The sequence below is a fragment of the Podarcis bocagei genome (genome assembly GCF_964188305.1).
Source record: "Podarcis bocagei genome assembly, chromosome: 11".
Taxonomy (NCBI): Eukaryota; Metazoa; Chordata; class Lepidosauria; order Squamata; family Lacertidae; genus Podarcis; species Podarcis bocagei.
In genome coordinates, this window is record NC_138136.1 from 66,119,471 (window position 1) to 66,146,939 (window position 27,469).

Below are 27,469 nucleotides of genomic sequence, written 5' to 3' on the forward strand. Positions count from 1 at the left end.
GCATGCCCCCCCCCTTCCAGGGAGCTCAAATCGACCCAATTTTTATTTAAAAGCAGCGGGAGGAGAGTATTGCACAAGCTGCGCCCCCCTCGCCCCAGCCCCCCCCCGGCATTCAGGCGAGGTCCCTGGCTGAGCCCGCCGGCTCCCCTCCCCGGCTCCCTGCACGCGGCTGGAGGTGGAACAACCAGACCTGGGCAGAGTATTCAGGTTCTGCGTTCAGATCTTCCTTCAAGGTCACTTTCCTGAGACAGGATTGCCCCAAAATGTAGCAGCTAATCCATACCTAAAACAGCTCTAGCCTCCACGGAAAAAGAAGCCGGGAACTTTTCAGCCGACCTCCTCGGGAGCCTCGAGAGAAAGAAGCCTCGGGGGCAGCAGCGCCGGGCGGGGAGGGGGCGCCGCGCCGCCCAAGGGCCCCTCCCCCGTGGCCCGACTAACTTTGTTCCTTGACTTGGGGATGGCACAAGCAGAAAGCCCAGAAAGCCCCGCGGGAAAGGGAGGGGGCTGCCGGGGGACGCGGGCCAGTCTTTGCCTATCCGGCTCCCCAAACTAGACCACCTCCCCCCTCTCTCCCCCAGCCATTGTTCACAGAGGCCTCGGGCCGGGGGGAATGGGGGGAGATGCCTCGGGAGGGAGGGAGGCTTCCCGGCGGAGAGGCGCGTCCGGGCGCCTCCACAGCTGGAGCGGGACTACCAGGACCCCGGAGGACGGGACGGGACTCCCACCTAGATTCTCTCCCGATCAGGATCCTCCGGACCCCGCAAGCCAAGCCAGCTAAACAGACCAGCATCCGCGCCTCCCCTCGCCCCCTTTTGTTCACTCCTGGCCGGCCGCGTTGCTGCGCTGCTCTGGGCGCGGCGCGGGGGCCGCTGGTACCCAGGTGATAAAGCGAGAGCAGGATGGAGTCCCGGGAGGCGCTTTCCTTTCCCGCCGAGAAGTCGAACCGGCTGGGAGGGAGTAGAGAGCGAAGGGCACTCTGAGCATGTTCAGAGGCATCCTCTTCCGCCGGCGCCTGGAGGTCGCGTCGGCATTCTCGGCCCCTCCAGGGGCGACCTCCGGCTCCGGCCCCGGCCCCGGCCGTAAAGGCGAGGTTGAAGCCGGAGGACGGCACCAGAGCAGCAGCGGCACGCCTGGCGGTCCCTGGCGGAGCGGCTCTCCCTTCTCCACGCGCCCTCCATCCCGGGGGGAGATGCACTTGCCCCCGGGGCGGCGCCTCCCTTGTGGGTCCCTCGGAAGAGCGGCGGCTCTACCATGTCTACAGGGGGATGGGGGGCGGATCTGGGGGCTTCAGCCGCACTGTTGACCCACCTGCCTCCGAGTGGGGCCCCTCCGCGTCCTCTTCGTGGGCATGGGCGGCGGCCCAGGCGAGCAGGGCGGCCAGCAGGAGGAGGCGGCTGCGGGGCAGCCCTCGCCAGTCCCGGGCGCGCATCGTCCTCGCTGCACGCGGCTCCCTCCACGCCTGGCCGAGTGGGACCGGCAGGCGCTCAGGGCGGCCGACGGGGCGGGCGCGCCCTTTTATAGCCAGGACCTGTCGCTGCTACCGCCGCCTCCTCCGGGGAGCCCCGCGGGCTGAAAGCGCCCCCTCCTGGCTCTGGGGGACTATCTCCCGGCTAAGCCTGGGAGCTCTGCCCTGCCCTGGTGCCGTGCTTCCCAGGGCTCGCCAGGACACCCTGGGCCATGGTCGCCCCTGAGACGCACCAGCCGGCTTACTCCTCTCAGCTGCTCCTACAGAGCCTCTCTTTGTCTTAAAGGCCCCTTCGGAGCTTGGTAGCCACCAGTCTAAATTACCCACAATGACCCAGTCTCCAATAGAGCATTGCTCTGCTGCATTGTGGGGCACCAAAGAACCTTAGCTCAGTTGCAGAGCATTTGCCTGCTTTGCATGCAGAAGGTTGCAGGTTCAATCCCTGGCTGGCACTATCTCCAGGTAGAGCAAAGGAAAACTCTGGGGAACTGCAGCTGCCAGTCAGAGTAGACAGTAGTGAGCTAGACAGCAGACTCCAATGCTCCTACTTTAATGGGTGGATTGGAGCTGCCTGCCTGCCAGAACCAGTGGGGTCATTCAGTGGTGAGGCCCCAGCAGCTGCTGAGGATGCTCAGGTGCACTGATCCTGTGGGGTGGAGACTCAGCTCCCAAACTGATCTCAGAAGGAGCTGCAACAGCAGGTCTCCTTTCAAGCCTTGGAAATGGTGTAAGAGGGAAGGTGGCCACATCCAATGCAAGAGGGCAGGTGAGAATGTTCACCTGTGAATGCTGCCACACCTCCATATTTTGGAGTGCAAATCATGCAGGATCGCCACCTCTCACTAACCAAACAGAGAGTCTTGTTGCAGCTTGAAGACTAAGGTTTGTTGTGGCATAAGACCCTTTGTTGTGTTCTCTTGCAAAGATTAATACTGCCCACTCCACTCCCTGGAATTTGTCGTCATATCAATCCTAAAATAAACTTTTGGTTTTCACATACTACACATTATTATTATTTATTAAACTTGTTAGTAACTTTATCTTGTTCAAAACAACTTACCAACCAACCAACCAAAAAACAAAACAAAACACCAAACCCTTAGAAACCAAGAGGAAACCAAGAGGAAAGAGAAAACCATTAAAAATGTCCCACCCACTTCTAAAAGGCCACAGATACTTAAAAGCTAAAGACCTGATCATAGAGGAAAGTTTTCATCTGGTATCTAACAACATGTAACGAAGGTGCCAGGCAAACCTCCCTAGGAGGAGTATTCCACAAATGGGAGCCACTGCAGAAGGTTCATTCACGTGTTGCCACCCTCCAGACCTTGCATAGAGGAGGACCACAAAGAAGGGCTCTGATGAAGATTGCAGGGTCTGGGTGGGTTCATATGGGGAAGGGCCGTCCTTGATGTATTGAGCTCCTGAGCTGCTTACGGCTTTACAGGTCAAAACCAGCACTTTGCATTGGTCCCAGAAACTAATTGGCAACCAGTGCAGTCAGGCCACGATTGGTGGTGTTGTTGTTAATAATAATAATAATAATAATACTGTAATAATAATAATTTATAGCCTGCCCATCTGGCTGGATTGCCCCAACCACTCTGGCTGGCTTTCAACACATAAAAACAATGATAAAATGTCAAACATTAAGAACTTCCAGATACAGGGATGGCTTCAGATGTCTTCTAAAAGTTGTGTAGTTCTTTATCTCCTTGAAATCTGATGGGAGGCCATTCCACAGGAAAGGTGTCATTGCTGAGAAGGTCTTCTGCCTGGTTCCCTGTAACTTCACTTCTCTCAGTGAGGGAACTGCCAGAAGATCATCAGAGCTGGACCTCAGTGTCTGGGCTGGAAGATGGGGTGGAGACACTCATTCAAGTATACAGGGCTGAGGCCATTTAGGGATTTAAAGGTCAGCTTCAACACATTGAACTGTGCTCAGAAAAGTCCTGTGAGGCAGTGAAGATCCTTTAGAACCAGTGTTATATGGTCCTGGCAGCCACTTCCAGTCGCCAGTCTAGCTGCCACATTCTGGATTAATTGTAGTTTCCAGGTCACCTTCAAAGGGAGCCCCACGTATGCATGGCAGTAGTCCAAGCGGGAGATAACCAGAGCATGCACCACTCTGGAGAGACAGTCTGCAGGCAGGTGGGGGTCTCAGCCTGCGTACCAGGTGGAGTTGGTAGACAGCTGCCCCGGACACAGAATTGACCTGCACCTCCATGGACAGCTGTGAGTCGAAAATAACCCCCAGGCTGCACACCTGGTACTTCAAGGACACAGTTATACCATTCAGGACCAGGGAGTCCCCTGCCCCTCAGAAACAGTCTTCTGTCTTCCTGGGATTCAACTTCATTCCGTTAGGCGCCATCCATCCTCCAACCTCCTCCAGACACTCACACAGACTTTCACTGTTCTGATTTAAATGAGAGGTAGATTAACCCAGTGTTTCCCAACCGGTGTTCCGCGGCACACTAGTGTGCCGTGAGACACCGGCTGGTGTGCCGTGGGAGGGAGGCGGGCGAGAGGCGGCGGCGAGAGGCGGCGGCGGCGAGGATCCGCGTCGAGCCGGGGGCGGCTCCGCGGTGGTGGTGCCGAGCGGCGGGGCAGCGCGCGCAAAAGGGAGGAGCGCGAGACAGCGGAGGAGGAGGAGGCCGGCATGTCCGGGCAGCAGCTGCAACAGCAGCAGCAGCAACTCCCGGCGACGGCTCCTCCTCCGCCCGCTATCGCAGCCGCCGCCGCCTCAGCTGCCGCCGCCGCCTCAGCTGCCCTCGCTCTGCTGCCTCCTCCCACCCCGGCAAGGGGGAGGGAAAAAACGTTCACTTTTGTGCGTCCCTCCCGGCGTGACGCTGCGCGCTGACGTCACGGGGCGGGGCTTTAATGGTGGTGTGCCGCGAGATTTTTTTCCGGTAAGCAGGTGTGCCGTTGCCCAAAAACGTTTGGGAAACACTGGATTAACCTGCCTCAGTGAGCAACCTGGCCACTTACTTCTGCCCCACCTGGCAGTTGATCATCCAACATGTGCTTAAAAACCTCCAAGAAAGGAGAGTCCACAATCTCCTGAGGGAGTCTGTTCCACTGTTGAACAGCTATTACCATCAGAAAGTTTTTCCTGATGTTTAGTTGGTACCTCCTTTATTGTACCTTGAATCCATTGGTGAGTTATACCCTCCAGAACAGCAGAAAACAAACTCATTCCAACTTCCATGTGACAGCCCTTCAGATATTTGAAGATGGCTGTTGTGTCTCCTCTTTTCAAGGCTAAACATACCCAACTCTTTAAACTGCTCCTTATAATGCTTGGTTTCTAGACACTTTATCATCTTGGTTGCCTTCCTCTGCACACGTTCCAGTTTGTCAATATCCTTCTTAAAATGTGCTGCTCAGAACTGGACACAGGACTCCAGTACTGTTACTCATTTATGAACAAGTAAAAAAGCACACGCCCAGTTTCCATGCGCCCTGTCACTTGTCACAGTCCTCCGTGTGCCAGTAGCAATTTACTCATGCTGGTCACATGACCTGGAAAGCTGTCTATGGACAAACGCCAGCTCCCTCAGCCTGAAAAGTGAGATGAGCACTGCACCCCATAGTTGTCTTTGACTGGACTTAACTGTCCAGTGGTCTATTATCTTTACCTTTTACCTTTGGGGACTCCACTGTTTGCTTCTCTCCATTTGGAGTACTGTCCATTTATTCCTACTCACTGGCAGAGGAACAGGGGGGCAGGGGGAGTGCACCGGCACCAGCACCATCAGGGAGGGAGGTGCCATCGCAGCAGCCCCCCAGACACGTGCTGTGCACCCCCCACACACACACCGCGCCTGGTGTCACGGCCCCACAGGCAGCACCTCGTCCCCAGGACGCACACTCTGCCCCCAGTGCCGGGCCATGCAGCTTCGCCACTGCTCCTACTCTCTTCTTTCTGCAACTTAACGAATTCCTGATCTACAAGGGGACCTCCTTGCCTCTTAGTCCATGGCTGCTAAGCTTACTCACAAGTCTTTGGCTTGTTGAAAGGTTTTAAGTTTTTTTAAAGTCCAAGTGCACCATGTCAGCCAGGTCACTTTTATCTTTATGCTTGTTGACAATCCCAAATAACCCAAATAGATTAATGGAACAGGACTTGCAGAAGCCATGCTGGCTTTGCTTCAGTAGGGCTTGTTCTTCTCTGTGCTTAGTTATTTTATCCTTAAGAATACTTTCCACCAATTTTCTCAAGTTATACATTAAACTGAGCAGCCTGTAGTTTCCAGGATCACCCCTGAAGTCCATCACCACCTCACTCCTTTCAGCAGCATTTCAAGGCCTAGAAGAGAGGCTCAGAAAGCCCTGGGGACAAAGATAGCCACTTTAGCAAAGAAAATACCGTATTTTTCGCTCTATAAGACACACCAGACCATAAGACGCACCTAGTTTTTGGAGGAGGAAAACAAGAAAAAAATATTCTGAATCCCAGAAGCCAGAATAGCAAGAGGGATCACTGCGCAGTGAAAGCAGCAATCCCTCTTGCTGTTCTGGCTTCTGGGATAGCTGCACAACCTGCATTCGCTCCATAAGACGCACACACCTTTCCCCTTACTTTTTAGGAGGGAAAAAGTGAGTCTTATAGAGCAAAAAATACGGTAGATTATAAGCACAGAAAATAGGGAGCTGAGCAAGCAATGATGCAGTTACTGGGACACTGAGCTTGTTTGGCAATGCAAGAGGTGGTTGCCTGCAGTTCCAGGACATGCTGCAGACAGAAGAGTGACCAGAGTGGTTCTTGGTCAGAAGGAACCACATCAGAAAGCAAAGGTCTAGTCCTGGTTGGGAAGGGAAACGGAGCCCCCTCCTCATATTCCATGGCTTACTCAGGAGTCTTTGGTGAGGTACCCAGGAGCACATGTGATTGACATAACCCATCCATCCACATGCTTGCCATTTTCACACAAACTGCAGAAGCATGGGTGTAGCGGGGTGGGTGTGGGTGGGAGCAGAGCCCTGGGCGCATGATTTTTACAGGATGGAAGCCAGACCCCCCCCCCCCAAGGATCACTCCCCTGCCCTGCCTGCTGCCGGGGGTCTCTGAGCCCTGGAGCCCGGCTTGGCCTTGCCACCACATCCCCAGCCACCCTGCATGGGTGGCTAGGACCCCCACTTGGCTCCAGTGCCCAGGGCTGAGCTGGTACATGGGCTCCGTGAACCCTCCACACCTGTTTGCACATGCCTAGCAGCATGGGCAGCGAGGGCTGGCCTGGTGGCTTCTGTTGGCCTGGCGCTCCCTGAGTGCCAAATAAGGATGCAACGCCCAGAAGTGTCGCACATTTTAGAAAACTACCATTCCACTGATCCCAGTGGTAAAAGATGCTTTTGAGCAAGGGAATTTAGTATTTTCTGAAATGGTTCAAATAAAATGACACAAAATGTCAAAGCCTGTCACATTGAAAATATTTTCATTAGGCTAATAGGCTATTTTGAAAAATTACTTAATTTTGTTCATCCTCAGCATTGCCATGCAGTTAAAAGCCTCTGAGGTCAGTTGATGGTTAAGAAAAGCTACTGATCAAAGGAAGAAAGCAGAGGAGGAAGAGACCCAACAGTTGCTGCTGCCTCTGACCCCACAGGGACAAATAGCAAAATGATCCTGAATGCCTGAAGTGACCTTAATGATTTCTTGTACACCACTTAAAGGTTTTGTTACAATTAAACACCATATACATTTTGTAAAATAGATAAAAATAAATCAAAGGTTGCTCCATATTTTATTGGATCCATGTGTCTGTATTATGCAATGCTTGTTTGCCACTTGTCCCCCCCCCCCTTAATGACATTTTGTTATCTGTTCAGTACCTGTACCTGCCATAGGTATATCTGGGTGAGGGCCAATAAACAGTGACTGAATCCTGACAAGGCAGAGGTGTTGTGGACTGGCGGCTCTCAGGCCCTGGAACTGGGTGCAAAGCGTGTCCTGGAAAGGGCTGCGCTCCCTTTGAAAGAGCAGGTGGGGAGCCTGGGGCTTCTCTTCGACCCACATTTATCATTGGAGGCCTGGGTGGCATCAGTGACACGTGGCTCTGCCAGCTGCAACCATCCCTGGGCAGACAGAAATTGGAATGCTAAATAAGTATATATTTATTTTTAATCATGCTTTTTTTCCTTCAAAAAACGAATCTTATTTGGATGCAACCTTGATCCTATGAAGAGGGAAGGGCTGACCAATAAGGCAGGACGAAGATCAATACAAAGCAAAGGTGAGATGGGCTGGAAACCAGGAAGGAGGGCAGGAAAGCATTCTGCTCCTTGGGAAGGAATGTCCATCAAATTTGTGGGGGCCCAGCCCCCTCAAACATTTTATTGTGGGGGCCAAAGCCCTCACAGCCCATAGGAGTTGGCTCCTATGAGATGAACAAATATAGGATGGGGGACACCAGGCTTACTAGTAGTGAGAAGGATCAAGAAGTCTAGACCACAAGCTGAAGAAGAGTCAGCAGTGTGATGCAGCAGCAAATAAAGTTAATGCTGTTCTAGGCTGCACCAACAGAAGTATAGTATTCCATTCAAGAGAAGTCATGGTACCACTCCATTCTGCTTTCCTCAGACCACATTCTGAGTCCTGTGTCCTGTTCTGGGAGCCACAATTTAAGGAGGATATTGACAAGCTGGAACATGTACAGAGGAGGGCAACCAAGATGATCAAGGGTCTGAAAACCAAGCCTCATGAGGAGTGGTTGAGGGAGCTGGGTATGTTTAGCCTGGAGGAGAGGAGACTGAGGAGATATGATAGACATCTCCAAATATCTCAAGGGCAGTCACATGGAAGATGGAGCAAGCTTTCTTTCTTCTGCTCTGCAGTGTAGGACTTGATCAGCTAGAGCCTGATGAAACACCAGGAAGAACTTTCTGACAGAAGGAGCTATCTCAGTCAACCTAGCAGTTCGAAAGCATGCCAGGTGCTGCTGCGGCAGTCAGGGCGTCCCGTTGGCCAGAAGCGGTTTAGTCCTGCTGGCCACATGACCCGGAAAGCTGCCTGTGGACAAACGCCATCGTCACAACTCCAGTCGCCTTTGCCTGGACTTAACTGTCCAGGGGTCTTTTACCTTTACCTATTAGACAGTGGACCAGTCTCCCTCAGGAGGTGATGGACTCTCCTTCAGTGGAGGTTTTTAAGCAGAGATGGCCATCTGAAAGAAATTCTTCAGCTGAGATTCCTGCATTGCAGGCTGTTAGACGAGGCGACCCTCGGGTCCCACCAAACTCTACAGTGCTATGATTCTACGAATACATTGATGATTAAAAAAGAAAGAAAGAAGAACAATTGCCGGGCAATCCTAGGGGGGCGGAGAAGGGGAGGCATCTACTGTGTGCCGAGAGCCGCTCTCCCCTTCGGGCGATCCCCGAGTCCGCCCCCCGAGTTCAGCCCCGCCCGCCCGGAAGGGGCTGGACCAGCTGGCCGTTTGAACGCTTGGCGGGCGCCGCGGGACGGAGCAAGGTAGGGAGGGGAGCGGCGAGGCAGGCAGGGGGCTTCCTCGGACCCCCTTGGTTCCGCTGAGCGTGGCCGGGCTGGGGGGCTTCCCACCCCAAGCCACCCGCCACGCGCGGCGACTCTTCTGCCTTCCACGGAGCCGCCATGCGGACTCCGCTTATAGTCGGACTTGCTTCCGAGTAGACCTGAGTCGGCTGGACTCTCGGGGAGCCTCTGCTTTCGGGGTCCCCGGAAGGGGGCTCAGGCAGGAGCGAAGCGGCCCCATTTCCGAAGGGCTGCGGGGGACCCCGGGGGAGCCTGCCCAGCCCGGGCAAGAGCGGGGTTCGCTCGCCTTTGCCCCCCACCTTCCTCCAAGGAGCGCAAGGTCCTGTCCTCGCCCTGCCCCCCACCTCCCCATTTTATCAGCGAGGTTCGTGGCTGGCTGGACTTGGAACAAGGTCCTCCCGGCTCCCCGTTGCCGCAAACCTCCAGAGAAAGGCTTTCTGGGCTGCTTTGTGCCTTCTGACCTGGTGGGGGAAGCTGCTGCCAGGGCCTCGTGCAAGGCTGGCGCGCTTCCTCTGAACTCAAGGCAGGGACCCTCACAGCCCTGCATTTCTCCCAAGCCCATGTTCTTTCCCCTGTTATTCTGTATTATGCCATGTTCATTGGTAGCGCTTTGAATAATAATGGACTGTGATTCCATTTGCTGTGTGCTTGCGTCTGACCTGTGTGCCAAAGGGCTGCACACTGGCTTGTGTTGATTCTGGATAGTGCCTGGTGAAGAACCAAAGACCAGGTACTTGCACTGCTCAGGCGCCACCTAAGAGTTCTGCTGAACTAAGCTAAATAATAATAATAATAATAATAATAATAATAATAATAATAATAATAATAATAATAATAATAATAATAATATTTTATTATTTATACCCCGCCCATCTGGCTGGGCTTCCCCAGCCAATCTGGGCGGCTTCCATAGATACCAGAAATACAGTAAAATATCACACGTTAAAAACTTCCCTGAACAGGGCTGCCTTAAGATGTCTTCTGAATGTCAGGTAGTTGTTTATCGCTTTGACATCTGCTGGAAGGGCGTTCCACAGGGCGGGCGCCACTACCGAGAAGGCCCTCTGCCTGGTTCCCTGTAGCTTTGCTTCTCGCAATGAGGGAACCGCCAGAAGGCCCTCGGCACTGGACCTCAGCGTCCGGGCAGAATGATGGGGGTGGAGACGCTCCTTCAGGTATACTGGACCGAGGCCGTTTAGGGCTTTAAAGGTCAGCACCAACACTTTGAATTGTGCTCGGAAACGTACTGGGAGCCAATGTAGGTCTTTCAAGACCGGTGTTATATGGTCTCGGCGGCCGCCCCCAGTCACCAGTCTAGCTGCCGCATTCTGGATTAGTTGTAGTTTCCGAGTCACCTTCAAAGGTAGCCCCACGTAGAGTGCATTGCAGTAGTCCAAGTGGGAGATAACCAGAGCATGCACCACTCTGGCGAGACAGTCCGCAAGCAGATAGGGTCTCAGCCTACGTACCAGATGGAGCTGGTAAACAGCTGCCCTGGACACAGATTTGACCTGTGCCTCCATGGACAGCTGTGAGTCCAAAATGACTCTCAGGCTGCGTACCTGGTCCTTAAGGGGCACAGTTACCCCATTCAGGACCAGGGAATCCTCCACACCTGCCCGCAGGGGCTGCCAGGTGCCTCATGAGAAGCCTGCAAGCAAGGCAGCAACTGTGCCTCTGACCATGGAGGGGCAACACAGTCATCAAGGACAGTATCCACAGAAAGTCCAGCTCTCCTCCAGGAATTTGTCTAATCCTCTTTTGAATCTCTTAAAGTTGCTGGCCATCACTGTCTCCTGTGAGAGCCAGTTCCATAGTGTAACTCAGTGTTTCCCAACCTTTTTTGGGCAAAGGCACACTTGTTTCATGAAAAAAATCTCGAGGCACACCACCATGCCAGATGGGGAAAGGTCACTTTTTACTTATGTAAAAAAAAATAAAAAAATAGTAACAGCATAGAAGGTAATGGTAGATGACTGTTAGGGTCTCCCCCCAAATGCAGAATTCTATTAATATCTTCCTTAGTGAGCCGCGTTAACCCCTGTAATGCTTTCTATAGAGTAAGCATAGGGGGCACTGGGGGATGTGGAACCAAGGGGGCAGTGGGCCAAAAGAGTTCGGGATCTACTGCTTTAAACAGAAATAAGAGCCAGTGGGTTCTTCCTTTTTTAAAGTATCATTTCAGCGGGGACAGCAGTCCGGATTTCCAAAAAGCGGCGCTTTTTTGCGTCTGAGCAAAGAAGAGAGAGAGGGGAAAAAAGAGAGAGAGATTGATTTGTGGCTGCGCAAAGGGGGGAGGAGCCCAGGAGTAAAAGTAGGAAGGACGAAGGGAGGGTAAAGGAAAGTTAATAGAAGGAAAGGCGGGTGGGAGAGAAAGAGAAAGAAAGAGGGAAGGAAGGGGGGAAGAGAAGTGGAAAGGAGGGAGACCGAGGCGGGGGAGAAGTGTCTGGAGAGTTGCTCCGAAGTTTGGGGGGCCGCGGGGGTGGGCGCGCGTCCCAGGAGGCGGAGGCCAGCCCGGGCTGGGAGCCGTGCTGCGGCCCGGGGGCGGTAGGCGGACCGTGGCTCCTAGGATGTGGAAAGGGGACGGCGGCGCAGGGGGAGGAGACCCGCACAGCTAGGGCAGCGCGCAGGGGGAGGGGAGCGGGCCGGAGGCGGGCGAGGGGGGCCGCGATCCCGCGCGCCGCGAACATGGCCTTCCCCGCGGGCCCTGCCGAGCCCCCCGGCCTGGGAGGGCGGCGCGCCCCTGCTGCCGGAGGAGAGCAGAGGCAGGAGGAGGAGGACGAAGGCGCTGCCGAGGAGGCGTGCCAATTTCTGCCAACTTCGGCGCCCGCCCCGTCGTCGCAGGCTCCTCCCGGCCGAGAGCCAGAGGACGGCGGCGGAGCAGGAGGAGGAGGATCGGGTTTGGCGACGGCTGCTGCATCCTCTCCAAGCGCGGGGCTGGCCTCCGCCGCGCCCGATCCTCCGCGCTCGCCGCGCTTCTCGGCGGAGCAGGTCTCGTGCGTGTGCGAGGCGCTGCTGCAGGCGGGCGACCCCGGCCGGCTGGGCCGCTTCCTGGGCTCGCTGCCGCCCGACACCGAGGCGCCGTGCCTGGAGGCACAGGTGGGCGAGAGCCTGGCCAAGGCGCGCGCGCTGCTGGCCTTCCAGCGCGGCGACTTCCTCACCGACTTCCTCTCCTCACCGCCGCCGCCCCGCCTCTCGCCGCCCGACTCGCCCGCCTCCCTCCCACGGCACACCAGGCAACATCTCGCGGCACACTAGTGTGCCGCGGAACACCGGTTGGGAAACACTGGTGTAACTATGTGCCATGTGATGAAGTTCTTTTTGTGTGTCCTGAGGCTTCCAGCAGTCTGCTTCAATGGATGGCTCCAAATTATAATACGGGAGCTTTGTCCCTGACTCCTACTCTCGACCTTGTGCAGGCTTAAGGTCAGGGAAGGAGGAAGAGCTGGGGAGCAAGCTGGAAGGCTGCAGGTGGTAGGACTCTGACAATACCAGGTGCTGAGAATTGCAGGTGAGGAGAGTACTGCTGTTGTGCTCATGTCCTGCTTGTGGGTTTTGCAGGTTCTTATGTTCTCCATCCCTTGCATTATCTTTTAACTTCTATCATGCCCCGCCCACTTTTACTTACCTTTTCTCTAAACTAGAAAGTCCCTAATCTTGCAGCATTTCCTCTTAGGAGAGAGTTCATATACAGACATCGTTATCGTATCTGAAGTTTTATTCCCAGTCCTTTTCCTAATGATCCTTAGTATGGGCTGGCTGGAGCAACTTTCTTTTCAAGGCTTCTCTTTCTCTCCCCAAGAAAACCCACAATGACCAGCACCGTTGGGAGCAGCTGCCACCCGGTGGAAGAGCAGAGAGCCCGGTGGGAGAGGAAGCGCTGTCGGACGGCTAAGGAACTGGTGGAAACAGAGCAGCAGTACCTGGAGCAGCTGGGCTTGGTAGCCACGGTGAGAAGCTGGGCTGCAGGGCCCTGGACCTTTCTCTGAGCTCAGATACTGTGCAGGACTAAGGGTGCCATTCTGCTCCCAGCTCTTTCTTGAAGGAGCAAGCTGACCCGGCTTCCTGGCTCACTTTTGTCAGTGATGTGCTGCTTTTTCTTTGTTGCTGTTAGCAGCCAAATGGTGCAGAGAGAGAGACCAGAGGAAGGAGGAGCAGAAAGGAGACGGCAGATTCTCACCACCCTCAAGCCCTGAGCACTGCAGCCTTCTCTTGGTGCTGGCAGGGCTCCTAAGAACATAAGCAGAGCACTGCAGCTGCAGCTGGATCAGGCCCAAGTGGGCCCACCTAGTCCAGCCCCTTCTCATAGTGACCAACCAAATGGGAAATCCGTTAGCAGGATCAGAGTGCAACAGCCATGCTCTCCCAACTTCGAAGTCCCAGCCACTGATATTGTTCAGAGACAAACTGCCCACGACAGTGGAGGTGGAACGTAGCCACTGCAGTTAGTCACCATCAATGGGGCTGGGTGATATATATTATCCAAAACCAGTTTAATGTCCATATCATGATAATGGTTTCATAATTTTTGACTTGGCGATATATTGTGAACCATAATGCAAAAATCACAATGTGGGAAAAACTGTGAAGGCAGCCAATGCCTCTACAAAGCTCCATCCTTATTTCAGACATGGGGACATGTCAGTATATTGCTTTGTTTAGCTGGTGATATATCACAGTGTTGAAAAACAGATATCTCCCAACCCTACTGTTCACCTCTACATAGTTCCATCCTTATTTCAGACATTGTGATATAGCAGTATGAAGAAGGGTTTCCTTTTTTCTAGCTTTGAGTCTTCCAACACTCCGCTTCATTGGTTGGCCGTACAATAATGTATTGAAATGGTTTTGTGGGCCTTTGTTTCTAGCAGTTGGCTCTTCAAATTCTCTTTCTTTCGTATTTCCCCCCCTTGCATCCCTGATTGTCTGCTTGCATTTCTTTGGCCCAAGTTGACTTTCCTTTTTGTTGCCCTTGTTTGGACAGGCCTTCCATTTTCTGAAGGAGGCCTTTCTGCCCTCTACTGTGTTCTAACTGAACTGCTATTGCTGTGGCTTTGAACGACCCACAAGCATTCTGGGTAAATCTGGCCACCATCATTTTCTTGTTCAGCTTCCTTCTTACCAGACTCCTCGCTTTTGGGTAGTTATCTCTTTTGAAGTCCAATGTAAAGGTGGCATACTTTCTTGACAATTGCCCACTTAACGTTGGGCAGCACTCTGGCTGATGTCACTGGTTGGTTCAACAGCACATGTCACACCAAGCTATGGGCCCCACTTTAAGATGAAGTCCAGCATGGTCACCCCTCTGGTCAGTCACATCACCAACTGCTGTAGGATGCCATCATTTACAGTATGTAGCAATGTTCCCCCTTGATTGTGACCTGAACATGCATATATGCAGTCAAGGGTTAGGTTAGTTAGAAAAGTCTTTGTATCTGGGGAGGAGTAACAGCTTTGCATGTCTCTTGTTAGTACTTTGTGGCCATCCTGAAGGCCAAAGGGACCTTGAAGCCAGCGGATCAGGAGGCTATCTTCGGGTGCCTGGAGTCCATCTGCTCTGCCAGCCGGTAAGGGACCCACCGCGGGAGCCTTTGTCGATGGGTGGGGTAGCATGGGTCTGTTGGGTGGTGGCAGTGGGCTCTGAGAGTTTTCCTCTAACTTCCTGCTCTGTATCCTGTCTGGTTCTGTAGCCCACATTTTCCAAACTTCAGTACACTGAGACACCTCCTGACTGTTTAATATGGGTGGGGGTAAATGGGAGCTGGGTTTAGGGGTTAGCTTTATGAAGGAGGCAATTGCACCCTCTTAAATTTTCAGATTACATTTCAATCAGACTAAACAGACACTTGGAAGTCCTCTTTGCAAGAACCACAATGCTGCCTCTCAACCTGATATGTGTGGACTAGAGTAGGCTCTCAAATGACAGACATGGATCTGTAAAGGAAATTGGGGGAGTCAGCTGTCTCCTCAGATATTTGGGACAACCGCTGCCCCTGGCTGGATTTTGGCCTTTGGGACAACATCTTAGCTAGGCCTGTGCGATGTACCAATACATAGTTCAAATCTGGTTTGAAGCTCACATTGCAATATTTGACCCAGCAGTTCGCTGTGAACAGCCTTCAAAATTCCAGGGGGCAATATAATTGTGAAAAATTTGAGAAGTCAGCCTTGAGAAGTGAGCCAGTGTGGTTAAGAGCGGTAGTCACATAATCTGGGGAACCGGGTTTGATTCCCTGCTCCTCCACATGCAGCTGCTGGGTGACCTTGGGCCAGTCACACTTCTTTGAAGTCTCTCAGCCCCACTCACCTCACAGAGTGTTTGTTGTGGGGGAGGAAGGGAAAGGAGAATGTCAGCCGCTTTGAGACTCCTTAAAGGGAGTGAAATGCGGGATATCAAATCCAAACTCTTCTTCTTCTCAGCACCTCCGCTTAACTGCAGTATTGGTACTTTAAGAAACAGCACTGCCTGCTTTCCTTCCTTCCTTCCTTCCTTCCTTCCTTCCTTCCTTCCTTCCTGCCTTCCTGCCTTCCTGCCTTCCTGCCTTCCTGCCTTCCTGCCTTGCTTCCAGCCGAGGCACCACAGTTGTGCTGGGAAGGACAGCTAAGTGCTGCCAGCCCAGCATCCTCAGCCTAGGTGATGTGATCCTGCATGTGGCTGGGAAGGATGGCAAAGAACTCTGCCAGCCCAGGGGGTGTGATCCTTCCTTCCTTCCTTCCTTCCTTCCTTCCTTCCTTCCTTCTTTCTCCTGGTCACTTCTTCTGCTCCCTCCCATCCTACCCATCCCAGGCGCCTCGATTGTGCACATTGTTGGGAAGGACAACCTGGTGCTCTAAGAAAGAGCATGGAGATCATGCAGCAAAAAGCTTCCCTCCCGCCACAGCCCAGCCACCCCTCCTTATTTCAGACATCATGAGATACCAGTATATCAGATGGTTAGCTGCTGATATAGCCTGATGTTGAAAACCAGATATCGCCCAGCCCTAATTTTAGCACTGTGCAAAACTCACATGTGAACAATGTGCTGAAAATATTCCATATGAACCTACCCAGATCCTGAGATCATCCACTGAGTGTACCTCCTTGTGCGCCTCCTCCATGAGAGGTCCAGAAGGTGGCAACACAAAAACGGGTCTTTTCTGCAGTGGCTCCCCATTTGTGGAATGCTCTCCCCAGGGAGGTTCGGCTGGCACCTTCATTATACACCTTTAGGTGCCATATCTGGTTTTAAAATTTTAAAATATGATGCTGTTAAGGTGCTACACTCAATATGCCAGCAAATTTGGAAAACTCAGCAGTGGCCAGAGGATTGGAGAAGATCAGTCTACATCCCAATCCCAAAGAAGGGCAGTGCCAAAGAATGCTCCAACTACTGCAGAATTGCACTCATTTCACACGCTAGCAATGTTATGCTTAAAATTCTACAAGGCAGGCTTAATCAGTATGTGGACCAAGAACTCCCAGAAGTGCAAGCTGGATTTCGAAGGGGCAGAGGAACCAGAGACCAAATTGCAAACATGCGCTGGATTATGGAGAAAGCTAGAGAGTTCCAGAGAGACATCTACTTCTGCTTCATTGACTATGCAAAAGCCTTTGACTGTGTCGACCACAGCAAACTATGGCAAGTTCTTAAAGAAATGGGAGTGCCTGATCACCTCATCTGTCTCCTGAGAAATCTCTATGTGGGACAAGAAGCTACAGTTAGAACTGGATATGGAACAACTGATTGGTTCAAAATTGGGAAAGGAGTACGACAAGGCTGTATATTGTCTCCCTGCTTATTTAACTTATATGCAGAATTCATCATGCGAAAGGCTGGGCTGGATGAATCCCAAGCCGGAATTAAGATCACCGGAAGAAAAATCAACAACCTCAGATGTGCAGATGACACAACCTTGATGGCAGAAAGTGAGGAGGAATTAAAGAACCCTTTAATGAGGGTGAAAGAGGAGAGCGCAAAATATGGTCTGAAGCTCAACATCAAAAAACGAAGTTCATGGCCACTGGTCCCATCACCTCCTGGCAAATAGAAGGGGAAGAAATGGAGGCAGTGAGAGATTTTACTTTCTTGGGCTCCATGATCACTGCAGATGGTGACAGCAGTCACGAAATTAAAAGATGCCTGCTCCTTGGGAGAAAGGCGATGGCAAACCTAGACAGCGTCTTAAAAAGCAGAGACATCACCTTACCAACTAAGGTCCATATAGTTAAAGCCATGGTTTTCCTAGTAGTGATGTATGGAAGTGAGAGCTGGACCATAAAGAAGGCTGATGGCCAAAGAATTGATGCTTTTGAATTATGGTGCTGGAGGAGACTCTTGAGAGTCCCATGGACTGCAAGAAGATCAAACCTCTCCATTCTTAAGGAAATCAGCCCTGAGTGCTCACTGGAAGGACAGATCGTGAAGCTGAGGCTCCAATACTTTGGCCACCTCATGAGAAGAGAAGACTCCCTGGAAAAGACCCTGATGCTGGGAAAGATGGAGGGCACAAGGAGAAGGGGACGACAGAGGACGAGATGGTTCGATAGTGTTCTCGAAGCTACCAGCATGAGTTTGACCAAACTGTGGGAGGCAGTGGAAGACAGGAGTCCCTGGCGTGCTCTGGTCCATGGGGTCACGAAGAGTCGGGCACGACTAAACGACTAAACAACAACAAAAAGGTGCCAGGTGAAAACGTCCCTCTTCAACCAGGCCTTTGACTGATTGACACCTGATGCTCTTTTAAATGTGGAAACAGGGATTGTTGGTTTGGTTTTGCTCACATTTTTATTATGTATTTGTGTTTTTATGTTGTGAATTGCCCTGACACCTCCAGCTGAATAGTATTCCTTTGGGCAGGAGGAAGCTTTGTCCTGTGTTGAGATATCAAACCCGACCCCCCCCCCTTGGTGCAGAACAGAGCCTACCTCTGAATCCCTGTGAGCTCCCCTCCCTCCAAGGCAGGATATGCCACTAACCACAAGTGTCGTGGATAGTCCCGCACCCACCTCTCATATAGCCCCTTATAGAAGCTGGGGAGGGGGAAGCAAGGGGGAGCGCCAGTGTGAGGTAATACTGGTAAACTTCTTGATTCAAGGAGCCCTCTCCCGCTTTGCACCCAGGACTCTGCTTTTCCATCTGGAGGGAGGCCGCTTGGGGCTTGGCCTGGAGGGTTTCTGCCACCAGCTGGTTCTCTACGTCTGCTATGCTGAAAACCTGGGAAAGGCCCAGAGCACCTTGGAGGTACCTGTTTCCTTTTTCTGTCCCTGTCACACCCTTTGAGCAGGAATCTTGCAGGGAGCTGCTCTGGGCACACAGCCCCCCCCCCCAGGCCGGGAGCCTTTTCCTGCCCTTTGCTGATCAAGCCGTGTCAGTGATGTTTTAGCTGTGATTCCTGCCTTGCAGGGGGCGGAGCTAGATGCCCCTTGGAGCCCCTCCCATCTCTACAATTCTGTGATGACCTGGGGTGGGGAGTGGGGGGCAGGTCAGCTAGTGACTCCTTCTTCTCCTCTCTTGCCCTTCCAGAGGCAGGTGCGGAAGAACAAACCCTTTTCCCGCTTCAAGAAGCTCCAGGAGTCCCGGCCAGAGTTTGGGGGCCTTTGCCTGGAACAGCTGCTCCCGCTGCCCCTCCAGAGGCTCTCTCGGTAGGTGGCCGCCTCTGCAGGAGGATGCTGTGCTCATCGCATCTGGGAGGGCTGCTCAGCTGGCCCCACTGGGGCTCCACAGCCTGGCTGCACCCCCTCAGCCCCAGGGAGGAGGCTGCTGGAGGGCTGAGCCGGAAGGCGTGCACCTGCCCCTCCTTCCCCACCCCATCTGACAGTGCCCCCTCTCTTTGGCAGGTACAGGCACTTGCTGAAGGATTTGGTAGGAAATACCCACCCAGAAAGCTCTGACTTTAAGCAGCTGACAGGTAGGATATTAACTTTTCTGTGAGCAGCCTGGGGGACTTGCTGCAGGACGGGGGGAGGGGAATCAAGTAAATAATATTAACTCCCTTGAGCCACAGAGGCTCCAACCTACTTCCCCTGGGTGTGGGTGGGTGCCTTGTCTCAGGTGATCTTGTGGTCCTTGCAGGAGTTCTGAAGTCTGTCTCTGAGGCATATCACCGAGTCCAGGAAATATCTCGTTGCCGTGACAATGCCAACCAGATGCGCCGGGTTCAGAAGCTGCTTAAGGGACAGAAGACCCGGATTCTGGCTCCAGGTGGGTCCTCTGCTTTGGTAACAGGAGACAAAGAGGCAGGGCAGGCAGCAAAGAAGCCACCCTTCAGCTGGGTAAACCACCTATCTTTGCTCCTCAAACGTCGCCCTGCAGGACGCTTTGGGTTCATGCTTGTGTTGCTCTGGGATGCAGCTGACTGGCAGCTCCTGGGGCTGGACATTTCTGGCAACTGGAGCAGAGATCATTTGCTAGAGCCAGAGTGGTCTCTGGCGATTCCACCCCAAAGACTCCCACCTCCCATTTCTCGTCCTTGCTCAGCCCCCATTTCCTCTGCCTGGACTCCATCATTCCACCTCCTCCTGCACTGATTAAGGCAATTCTCCCAATGCTTTGCTGCTTCGTTTAAAAGGATAATCATAGAATAGAATCCTAGAGTTGGAAGAAACCACAAGGGCCATCGAGTCCAACCCCCTGCCAAGCAGGAAACACCATCAGAGCACTCCTGACATATGGTTGTCAAGCCTCTGCACCCTTGTTGCTCCCACCTCCAGGCTTTATCCACCCCAGTGCCCCTTTCCCTTGTCCTTCCTCTCCCTGTTCTCTGTGGCTAAGGACCTCCTAGTCAGTTTTGTCACAGATGAAAAGCTGGAGGGAAACCCAAGAGACAGGGAAAGATACTCAGGCGAAGGGTCACCAGGTCCCTGCAAGGGAGTCGGGAGTGAGAAGCCCTTATGCCGCCCTGGAAGGGCTGGTGTGCAAGTCAACCTGTGCTCTGGCTATTGCTGGTTCTGCCTTTGTGTTCCACCTTTTCTCCAAGGAATACAAGGCGACATGCGTGGTTCTCCCTGTCCCCCTTTTATCCTCACAACCACCCTGTGAAGAAGGGGAGCCTGGTAATCTCAGCAGATTCCTCCGGTGTGACAGTAGCAAACCTCCTCCTTGCTGGGGAGAAAGCGGGCAGAGCCATGCATTGATGGCTGAAAAGGCCATGAGAGCAGCTTACAGGCCCAACAGAGTCCCGGCCTGTCAGGGAGCCTTTTGTCTGATGGGAGCTGCCGCCCTCAGTGGGTCTGGGGAGGTTGCCTGACTCCAGCAGTCCCAACACCCCAATTGGCCTCTGCGGCCCCACATTTTGTCACAGGGCGCTGGTTTCTCCGGGAAGGCTGGCTATCGGTGGTGCCCCCCAAGGGGGAGGAGCTGCAGCGCCGGATGTTCTTCCTCTTCTCCGACATCTTGCTGGTGACCAAGCCCTGCCACCCGCTCCACCCCTGGAACGCACACAAGTTTGCCTGCCAGGCCGTCCTCCCTCTCAGGCAAGGCACGGTGCAGAAAGTCTTCGGTCACACGCAGAGCCAAGGGGGGCTGCTCAGTGTAAGTTCTTCCCAAACCCAGCAAATTCTGCCTTGGTGTAGGAAGCCCTTGTCCCGACCACCTCACCTGGGGGGTCCACACCTGGCCTGCTGGGTAAATCCTGTGGCAGCAGCATCAGCGCAGGTGCAAGGGGCAGAAAGACAACAAGCTGGCTGAAGCAAGTCTGCTGTAACAACAAAGGGGAGCTGCTGGGGGGGGGTGTTTGCGTGCGCACACAGGAACAAACACCCAAAGGTCCAAGAAATGGGTGGGGATGGGGGGCTGCTGCTCTGCCACAAAGGGCCAGGCAGTGCTTTTCTGGGCTTCTGGCAGGCCTCCAAGCACCCCCCCGTCATGGGCTGCCTTGAGAAGGAAGTCCTGGACCACCATTACCTGGGCCATTTCTGTGGCCCAACCTCCTGCCTTAGCCCAAGAGCTTGCCATCTCCCAGCAATGCTTCCCTTCTTCCAGGTCTCCTTCCCCCACAGGACGTTGCTGCTGATGTCGTGTAATCAGGAGGACTTTCATGAATGGCACCAGACCCTGTTGACTGCTGTCAGGTAGGCTACACCCCGCCCCTCCGCTGGCTGTGGAGACATTGCTAGGCTTGTGTTTTTTGAGATCCAGAACTCACCTCCTTCCCTTTCCACCTACAGGCAGCTGCAGATGGACTCCCCTCCTGCTGAATAGAGGATCTGCACAGGGCCCCCTCCTGCTGGGGCCAGACAAGCCAGGACCAGGCCAGTGGGTGCCAACGGCTGTGCGGGCTACATAGAAACCACTGGTTACCAAAGCCACCATTGCCCTTCTTTGGAAGCCGCAGCCCAAGGCCCAACCTGACCTAGCACTGGCCCATCCTTGCTTTTGCTTCCCCTTGACTCTACCTGGAGACCCGCAAGATGTCCAGAATTGGCCTGTTCATTGGAGCTGCTACCTGCAAGGCCATTCTGCCTATTCAGGCTGCAGAGGCAGCTGAGCCTTACACATAGTCAGGTGAAGGAGCAAAATGTCCATCTGGCTGGAGCTGCATCAGCAGTCTCACTCCAAGATGGCTGGGAACAAAAGGTGCAAGTTTCCCTTGGCTTGAACAAGCTTTGACCTTTTAAAATCTGCATTTTACCTTCATGACTGTATAAAAAATGACAATCCTTTTAGAATTCTTAACACTAGACTGCTTCTGGGGCCAAAAGCCCCGTGGGTCCGTTTGGCATGATGAAGATGGTGAAGGCATGATGCCTCTGAGTGGTGTGTCCTGTGCAGCTGCTGCTCCCTGTTTATTCTCTACTACTAAGAAACAAAATCCCTTGAAGAATGTACACTGATGTACACTGTGGTCTCCGCAAAGTGATTAAAGTCCGTGATGTCAGCAAGCACAGTGATGTCTTAAGCCAGGAGTGAGGAACCTGCGTCCCTCAGCCAGGCAGAAAAGGGGAGACCCCAAGAGAAAAAGGTTCTTCACGCTGGCCTTAAGCAACTTTAGTAAGTTCCTGTTCTTAAGGATGCCCTCCGCTTCTCTGCCAAGGGATAGCTGTGTGGGCCTGGGATTGGACACAATACAGCCCAAGGTTTCTCAGGAGATGGGAAGCTGCCCCTCCTCTCTCTACTTGCCCTGTGTGACCACCCAAGTAAAATGCATCTCCATAATGCAACAGCTTCCGCAAAGAATTGGCTTGTCAAGTTTAACTGAAGTATGTTCTACTCACTCCTGACACTTATAATTGCAATTATAACCATTTTTACTTTGCCATCACAAAATATATTTTGAGATTATGGTTTTTGTGTTACCAGTGTTCAAGTTTTGTGTAGCTTTAATATACTTTCTTTGAGATTTTGGTGTATTAAAACCTATCTTTTAACCTCAGCTGGAAATGTACCAATGTGAGTTGTTTAAAATGTCATAGAATCATATAACTGTAGATTTGGAAGGGACCCCAAAAGTCATCTAGTCCAACCCCCTGCAATGTAGGAATCAGAGTTACCGAGTCCCTGGCAGATGGTCACCCAATCTCTGCTTTAAAACCTCCAAGGAAGGACAGACCCTAACCTCACGAGGGAATCTGTGCCGCTGTCGAACAGCTCTTACTGTCAGCAAGCTCTTTCTGATGTTGGGGCAAAATAAATGAAAAAGCAAAGCGATGTACTTCTTTTAATAAAAGACTTTTAATGAGAGGGGAGACCTGGGATTTACAGAAATGATCCAGTGGAAGTTACTAGTGAAATGCAAAGGTTGGCTTTCAAACAGTGGCTCCAGTTGCTAGGCGGCGCTTTTGTGTTCCTAAAGCAGCCTTTCTCAAGCTTGTGTCCCCAGATGTTGCACTATAACTCCCAGCATCCCTGACCACTGGTTCTGCTAAATAGTGATTATGGCAGTTGTGGTTCAACAACATCTGGGGACACAAGTTTGAGAATGGCTGTCTTAAATTGCAAGAGCACTCCAGCATAAGGTTTTCTCCCTCCCCAACTTCACCACCTAGTCCTAGTAAGTCACCTGCTCCTGGCTCCGCTGGTGCCCCTGCAGGCCAGATATGTCACCAAGCACCATGACTTGGCTGCAAGCAGCACAAAGAGAATTCAGAGAAACCAAGGCATTTGCCCCACGGCTGCTGTTGTCTATTTCGGTGTGCATGAAGGTAAGAGAGCTTCTCTTTTTTCAAGTTTCCAGTCCCAAGAGAAAACTAATAACCTGCATAGCAAAGTAGATGAAAGCAGGGAGGTGGTCTCAAAAAACCCAAAGAAATGCAGCTCCTCTCCCCAACATCAAGGTGAGGTCGTAGGCAGGCTTCCAAGTGACAGGAGAAGGGGAGGAAGTGGTGTCTGTCCTTCTGTCTACACTGCCGTGCCCTCAGATGGGCTCCCCTGGAGCGGAGCTTCCGCCGCCCTCAGGGCATCCTCCCGGAAGCCCTTCAGCAGCTGATTCACCAGCGTCTTCTCGCTGTCGCGCTTTGGGCGCAGGAGGGGCGGGAAGGGGTTCCCCTTGTACTCAATGACGGCCATCTCAGCACGGTCCAGGTTCTCCCGGTTGGGGATCCGCAGCAGGCGTGTGTAGTTGCTGGAGTGTGCCTGGAAGCGAGGAGCCAGCACCTTGAAGAGCTTGTGCAGGAGGTCCTTCTCCTGGGGTGGGGGAGGCAAAAGAGGGGGGCTCAGTGGGGGCAGAGTTGGCAGGAGACCCTCCCCCCCAGAAGGGATGCAGCCTCACCGTCAACCAGAAGTCGGCCATGCGCATTGCTTGGGGGTCCGTGTCCCCACGCTTGGCATAGTTGATCAGCTGAAGGGAGGAGAGAGAGGAGAGGATGTCAAGGTAAGAACAGCCTACTGGATCCGGCCAAAGGGGGTTCATGTAGTCCAGCCTCCTGTTCTCACAGTGGCAAACCAGGTGCCCCCAATGGGAAACCTGCAAGCAGGATTCGACCACAACAGCAACGCTCCCCTCGCGTGGTTTCCAGCAGCATTGCTGCCTCCAGCTGTGGAGGAACAGCAGAGCCATCCTGGATAGGAGCTATTGGGGACTTTGTCCAGTCCTTTTAAAGCCATTCAGGCCATCACTGCCTCCTGTGGCAGGGAGTTCCAAGGTTGAACGATGTCCACCTGCCCTGAATCTCCCAACATGCAGCTTCACTGGACGCCCACAAGTTGGACTGTTATGAGAAAGGGAGGGACGCTGCCCCCTTTCCTCATAGGCAAGTCCCTCCACCCCCTTGATCCTTTAGCCCTTTCCTAACTCGGCAATAGCCCTTTTGAGGATGCGGCCGCGCCAGAGGTTTGCCTCATGGCAGTTTCATTTTGCTAACGGTCCCCAGGAAGGGCTTTGCTTTTTCACGGCCGCGCGCACGCGGAGGACATTTCACGGGCATTTCTCTGCTGCGCGCCCGCCCGCCCGCCCGGACGCGTGTCTACGAGGCTCTCGCGTTCCGACGTGCACCGCTCCCGCCCGCCCCTCTCACGTGTTCGGCGTAGAAGCGCATCTCGTCGGCGCGCCCGCGAGGGGCCTCGATCCGCTCGTGGCGCACCAGGGCCGTGACGAGGTTCCGCAGCAGGTCGAGGCGCGAGCGGGGCCCGAAACCGAGGCGCCGGTAGACGCGGCCATGCTTGAACCACGCCGACGCCGAGAGACGCATCGCCGAGCCACCGAGCGCGCCCTCGCCGGAAGCGCCCTCGGTCACGTGGCCCGCGGGCGAGAGGGAGGCGGACCCCGCCCGGCCTCGCTGCCATTGGCCGGTGTTCGCGGCGGCGGAAGACCCGCCCCGTGACGTCAGGGCTCGAGGCCGCCGGTCCAGCAGGGTCAGAGGGGCGGGGCGGCGAGAGGAAGAGGCGGGGCGGCCTCGCCGTCCGCCTCCTTCGCCCCGACGGGGAAAGTGCGCCGCCGGCTTCCCAGGCCGGCAAATGCATGAGAAGACCCGACCAGTTGCGATGCAGGAACTCGGTTCTGGAGCCCCCAGTGCAATGCCTGTTCCACTCCCGAAGAAATCCTGGCTATGCCCATGCCAAAAAGCAGAGACAGCCCCTTGCCGACAAAGGTCCGTGTAGGGAAAGCTCTGGTTTTCCCAGTAGTGAGAGCTGGACCATCAAGAAGGCTGATGGCCGAAGAATGGATGCTTTTGAATTCTGGTGCTGGAGGAGACTCTGGAGAATCCCATGGACAGCAAGAAGATCCAACCTCTCCATTCTGAAGGAAATCAGCCCTGAGTGCTCACTGGAAGGACAGATCCTGAAGCTGAGGCTCCAAGACTTTGGCCACCTCATGAGAAGAGAAGACTCCCTGGAAAAGACCCTGATGTTGGGAAAGATGGAGGGCCCAAGGAGAAGGGGACGACAGAGGACGAGATGGTGGGACAGTGTTCTCGAAGCTACCAGCATGAGGGAGGCAGTGGAAGACAGGAGTGCCTGGCGTGCTCTGGTCCAGGGGGTCACGAAGAGTCGGACACGACTAAACGACTCAACAACAATGCCTATGCCAGCGGCACACATTTCTGCTGTGGTTTTGGACAATTATCAAAGCATTTTCGAGAGATTTGACTCTGTTCACTTATGCTGCCTACCATCCTATTTTGACTCTTAATACCTTTGAGGTTTTAAGCAGAAGTCAGTCGGCCCCTTGTCAGGGAGGGTGGACTAGGTGATCCCTGGGGTCCCTTCCAACTCTACAATTGATGCAGTGTTTCTGTGAATGTGTGAGAGAAGACTATAGACGTATTGTAAGAAAAAAATCATCTCATTTTTGGGGACCCGTATAGAGCCCCTTGGGAAGGTCTCTGTCTGTTTGAGAGAAGAAGCAGAGGCCAACCAGAGTATATGGTAGTAAAGCTATATAGAATGTATAGACTTAAATTATCATCTTATTTCTTGTGTAAATAATAAACTTTATTGTTTTACTTGTACCCGGTTCTTTGACTTATATACGTACTATGTAGATCACGGAAGGGCATCATGCAATGTGTGGGGGGGAAACATCATTTGACAGCTTTTATGAATGAGCCCTCATTCACTGAATGGAGTGGATTGACATTGTGAATTGGTGTTATTCATTGTAGATACAGTAGATGGCGCTGTGTAGCCGTCAGAGCTCTTTCGCTGCTGGGAAAGGATAAAGTAACTTTATACATAAGTATCATTTATTATACCTATTTTCATTCGGCTGAAGATAATTTCTTATAACGGACACACAGCTCCTGCAGGAAACACTGTCCTGGGGAATGAGGAGGTTCTGGAACGTTGCCTTGGTTGGAGAGTTCTAGGTTGGCTGTGCTCACAATAGGTTACCAAGGGCGCTGGGTAGAGGAAAGATGCACCTGGAACCTGGGCAGTACAGAGGGATGGACGCCTGCTGGCGCTGACCATGGCTGGTGGGTACCAGCTTTGGGCACCCTGGTCTCCTCTTGATGAGTCCCTGCAATGGCTGAGGGGTGCCCGGTCTGTTGGCACCAAGCACCCCTTCCGAAGTGGGCAGAGCCCAGCAGCAGCTGACCTGGAAGTGCAGCTTTGCTTCCAGGGACTTAGCCTGGTGTTAGAGCCTGGTGCAAAGACGGGGGCAGGGCAGCCGCAACCTCCTGGAGCCGCAGGAGAGACAAGGGGGCGCTCCAGCAGTGTGCACAGGCCACAGGTCGTGCGCCTCTCAGGGCTTGACTCTGTCTTTGGACACCTCGTGACAGCACAGCCCCCACGCTGGACTGGCTCTCTCAGGGTTTCTGAGCCCTCGGCTTTCAGTCAAGTCATAAGTCCCCGCCAGCGCTGGCCCCGTGGACTCCAGGAGCCACAAGTGCGCGTGGCTATGGCCATGTGCCGACAGATGCTGCGAGCCATCCTTCTTCTCTATGCTGTCTACAAGAAATGTGCTTTTGCCCTGCAACATTCCCGCTGAGAAACTTTCCTGACTAAGAAGGGTCATGGCTACGTGGCACCTTAGCAGATCCCTGTACATGTGCCCCAGCAGGCTGGCCTATTTCCTTGCTCCCCAAAGAACCAGCAGCCTCTATTTCTCAGTCATGTTCCTCCCATTGAGAGACAAAACTTAGTTACCAGTGTCAGACTATAAGGTGTCCGTCCATGGAGGGACACACTTCTCAGTTTGCAGAGTCCACCATATGGTCTTTGATCCCCTACAAAGAAGAACGGACAAAGGGTTCTATAGAAACTCTGAAGCAATCACCCTTGCAATATGAGTGGCTCTTCAATGGAAGGAGCAGGTCAGATATCAGAAGAGTATAAAAATAAATAGTTCAAGAGCAGTGGAACTTGGATCTAACTTGAATTTTCCCTCTTCCTCATTGATTTATGATATTCAGAGACATGTAGGTTAAATATAATTTGTACATCCTTAGGAGTAAAGGAGATTATTTCCCCAAAAGCTGCCAACCTCTTGTTTTCAACGTGCTAAATGGAGCCTGTAGGGAAAATATTTTAAAATGGAAGCGGAAACCTATTTGTGAAGCAGAGAGACTTTAAATTTTCAGCACTGGAGAAACATTCTGCTCTACTGAATGAAAATGAAAAACAATTGTAAAATTA

The 27,469-nt window shown here is 53.1% G+C and overlaps 3 protein-coding genes and 1 pseudogene across 5 annotated transcripts in view; 2 read left to right on the forward strand and 2 right to left on the reverse strand.

The window, feature by feature from the left end:
* CA9 (carbonic anhydrase 9) overlaps window positions 1-1,468 on the reverse strand; it is a 33,750-nt gene extending 32,282 nt beyond the window's left edge. For both annotated transcript variants that reach the window (XM_081213360.1, XM_081213359.1), the window contains exon 1: window positions 1,309-1,468. In XM_081213360.1, coding sequence (XP_081069486.1) covers window positions 1,309-1,429 — 121 coding nt within the window. In that variant the 5' untranslated portion in view covers window positions 1,430-1,468. The remainder of the gene's footprint in view (window positions 1-1,308) is intronic.
* An 11,300-nt stretch (window positions 1,469-12,768) lies between these two features.
* On the forward strand, window positions 12,769-22,328 carry ARHGEF39 (Rho guanine nucleotide exchange factor 39). Its single transcript, XM_081213364.1, has 9 exons — window positions 12,769-12,928; window positions 14,451-14,545; window positions 18,079-18,199; window positions 18,482-18,600; window positions 18,796-18,866; window positions 19,031-19,159; window positions 20,259-20,488; window positions 20,939-21,027; window positions 21,124-22,328. Exons 1-9 carry the CDS (start codon window positions 12,791-12,793, stop codon window positions 21,155-21,157), a joined length of 1,026 nt encoding a protein of 341 aa, XP_081069490.1. The 5' UTR covers window positions 12,769-12,790; the 3' UTR covers window positions 21,158-22,328.
* Window positions 22,329-22,608: 280 nt separating this feature from the next.
* MRPL17 (mitochondrial ribosomal protein L17) lies at window positions 22,609-24,618 on the reverse strand. Its single transcript, XM_081213379.1, has 3 exons — window positions 24,409-24,618; window positions 23,664-23,732; window positions 22,609-23,578 (listed from the first exon to the last, which is right to left on the reverse strand). The coding sequence occupies exons 1-3, from the start codon at window positions 24,580-24,582 to the stop codon at window positions 23,294-23,296; spliced, it is 528 nt and encodes a 175-aa protein (XP_081069505.1). The 5' UTR covers window positions 24,583-24,618; the 3' UTR covers window positions 22,609-23,293.
* A 1,604-nt stretch (window positions 24,619-26,222) lies between these two features.
* Window positions 26,223-27,195, forward strand: LOC308597622 (FANCD2 opposite strand protein pseudogene; annotated as a pseudogene). Its single transcript has one exon. The product of its transcript is annotated as an FANCD2 opposite strand protein pseudogene (transcript).
* Window positions 27,196-27,469: the final 274 nt, after the last annotated feature.

What these genes read in the sequence shown, in the direction of transcription:
- ARHGEF39 (XM_081213364.1), top strand. Translation starts at nt 12,791, where the DNA reads ATGACCAGCACCGTTGGGAGCAGCTGCCACCCGGTGGAAGAGCAGAGA. An exon ending in CCCCTCCAGAGGCTCTCTCG is followed by an intron (nt 18,601 to 18,795) that starts GTAGGTGGCCGC and finishes TCTCTTTGGCAG; the next exon opens with GTACAGGCACTTGCTGAAGG. An exon ending in ACCCTGTTGACTGCTGTCAG is followed by an intron (nt 21,028 to 21,123) that starts GTAGGCTACACC and finishes TTCCACCTACAG; the next exon opens with GCAGCTGCAGATGGACTCCC.
- MRPL17 (XM_081213379.1), bottom strand. Translation starts at nt 24,582, where the DNA reads ATGCGTCTCTCGGCGTCGGCGTGGTTCAAGCATGGCCGCGTCTACCGG. An exon ending in TGCGCTTCTACGCCGAACAC is followed by an intron (nt 23,733 to 24,408) that starts GTGAGAGGGGCG and finishes TCCTCCCTTCAG; the next exon opens with CTGATCAACTATGCCAAGCG. An exon ending in TGGCCGACTTCTGGTTGACG is followed by an intron (nt 23,579 to 23,663) that starts GTGAGGCTGCAT and finishes CCCCCACCCCAG; the next exon opens with GAGAAGGACCTCCTGCACAA.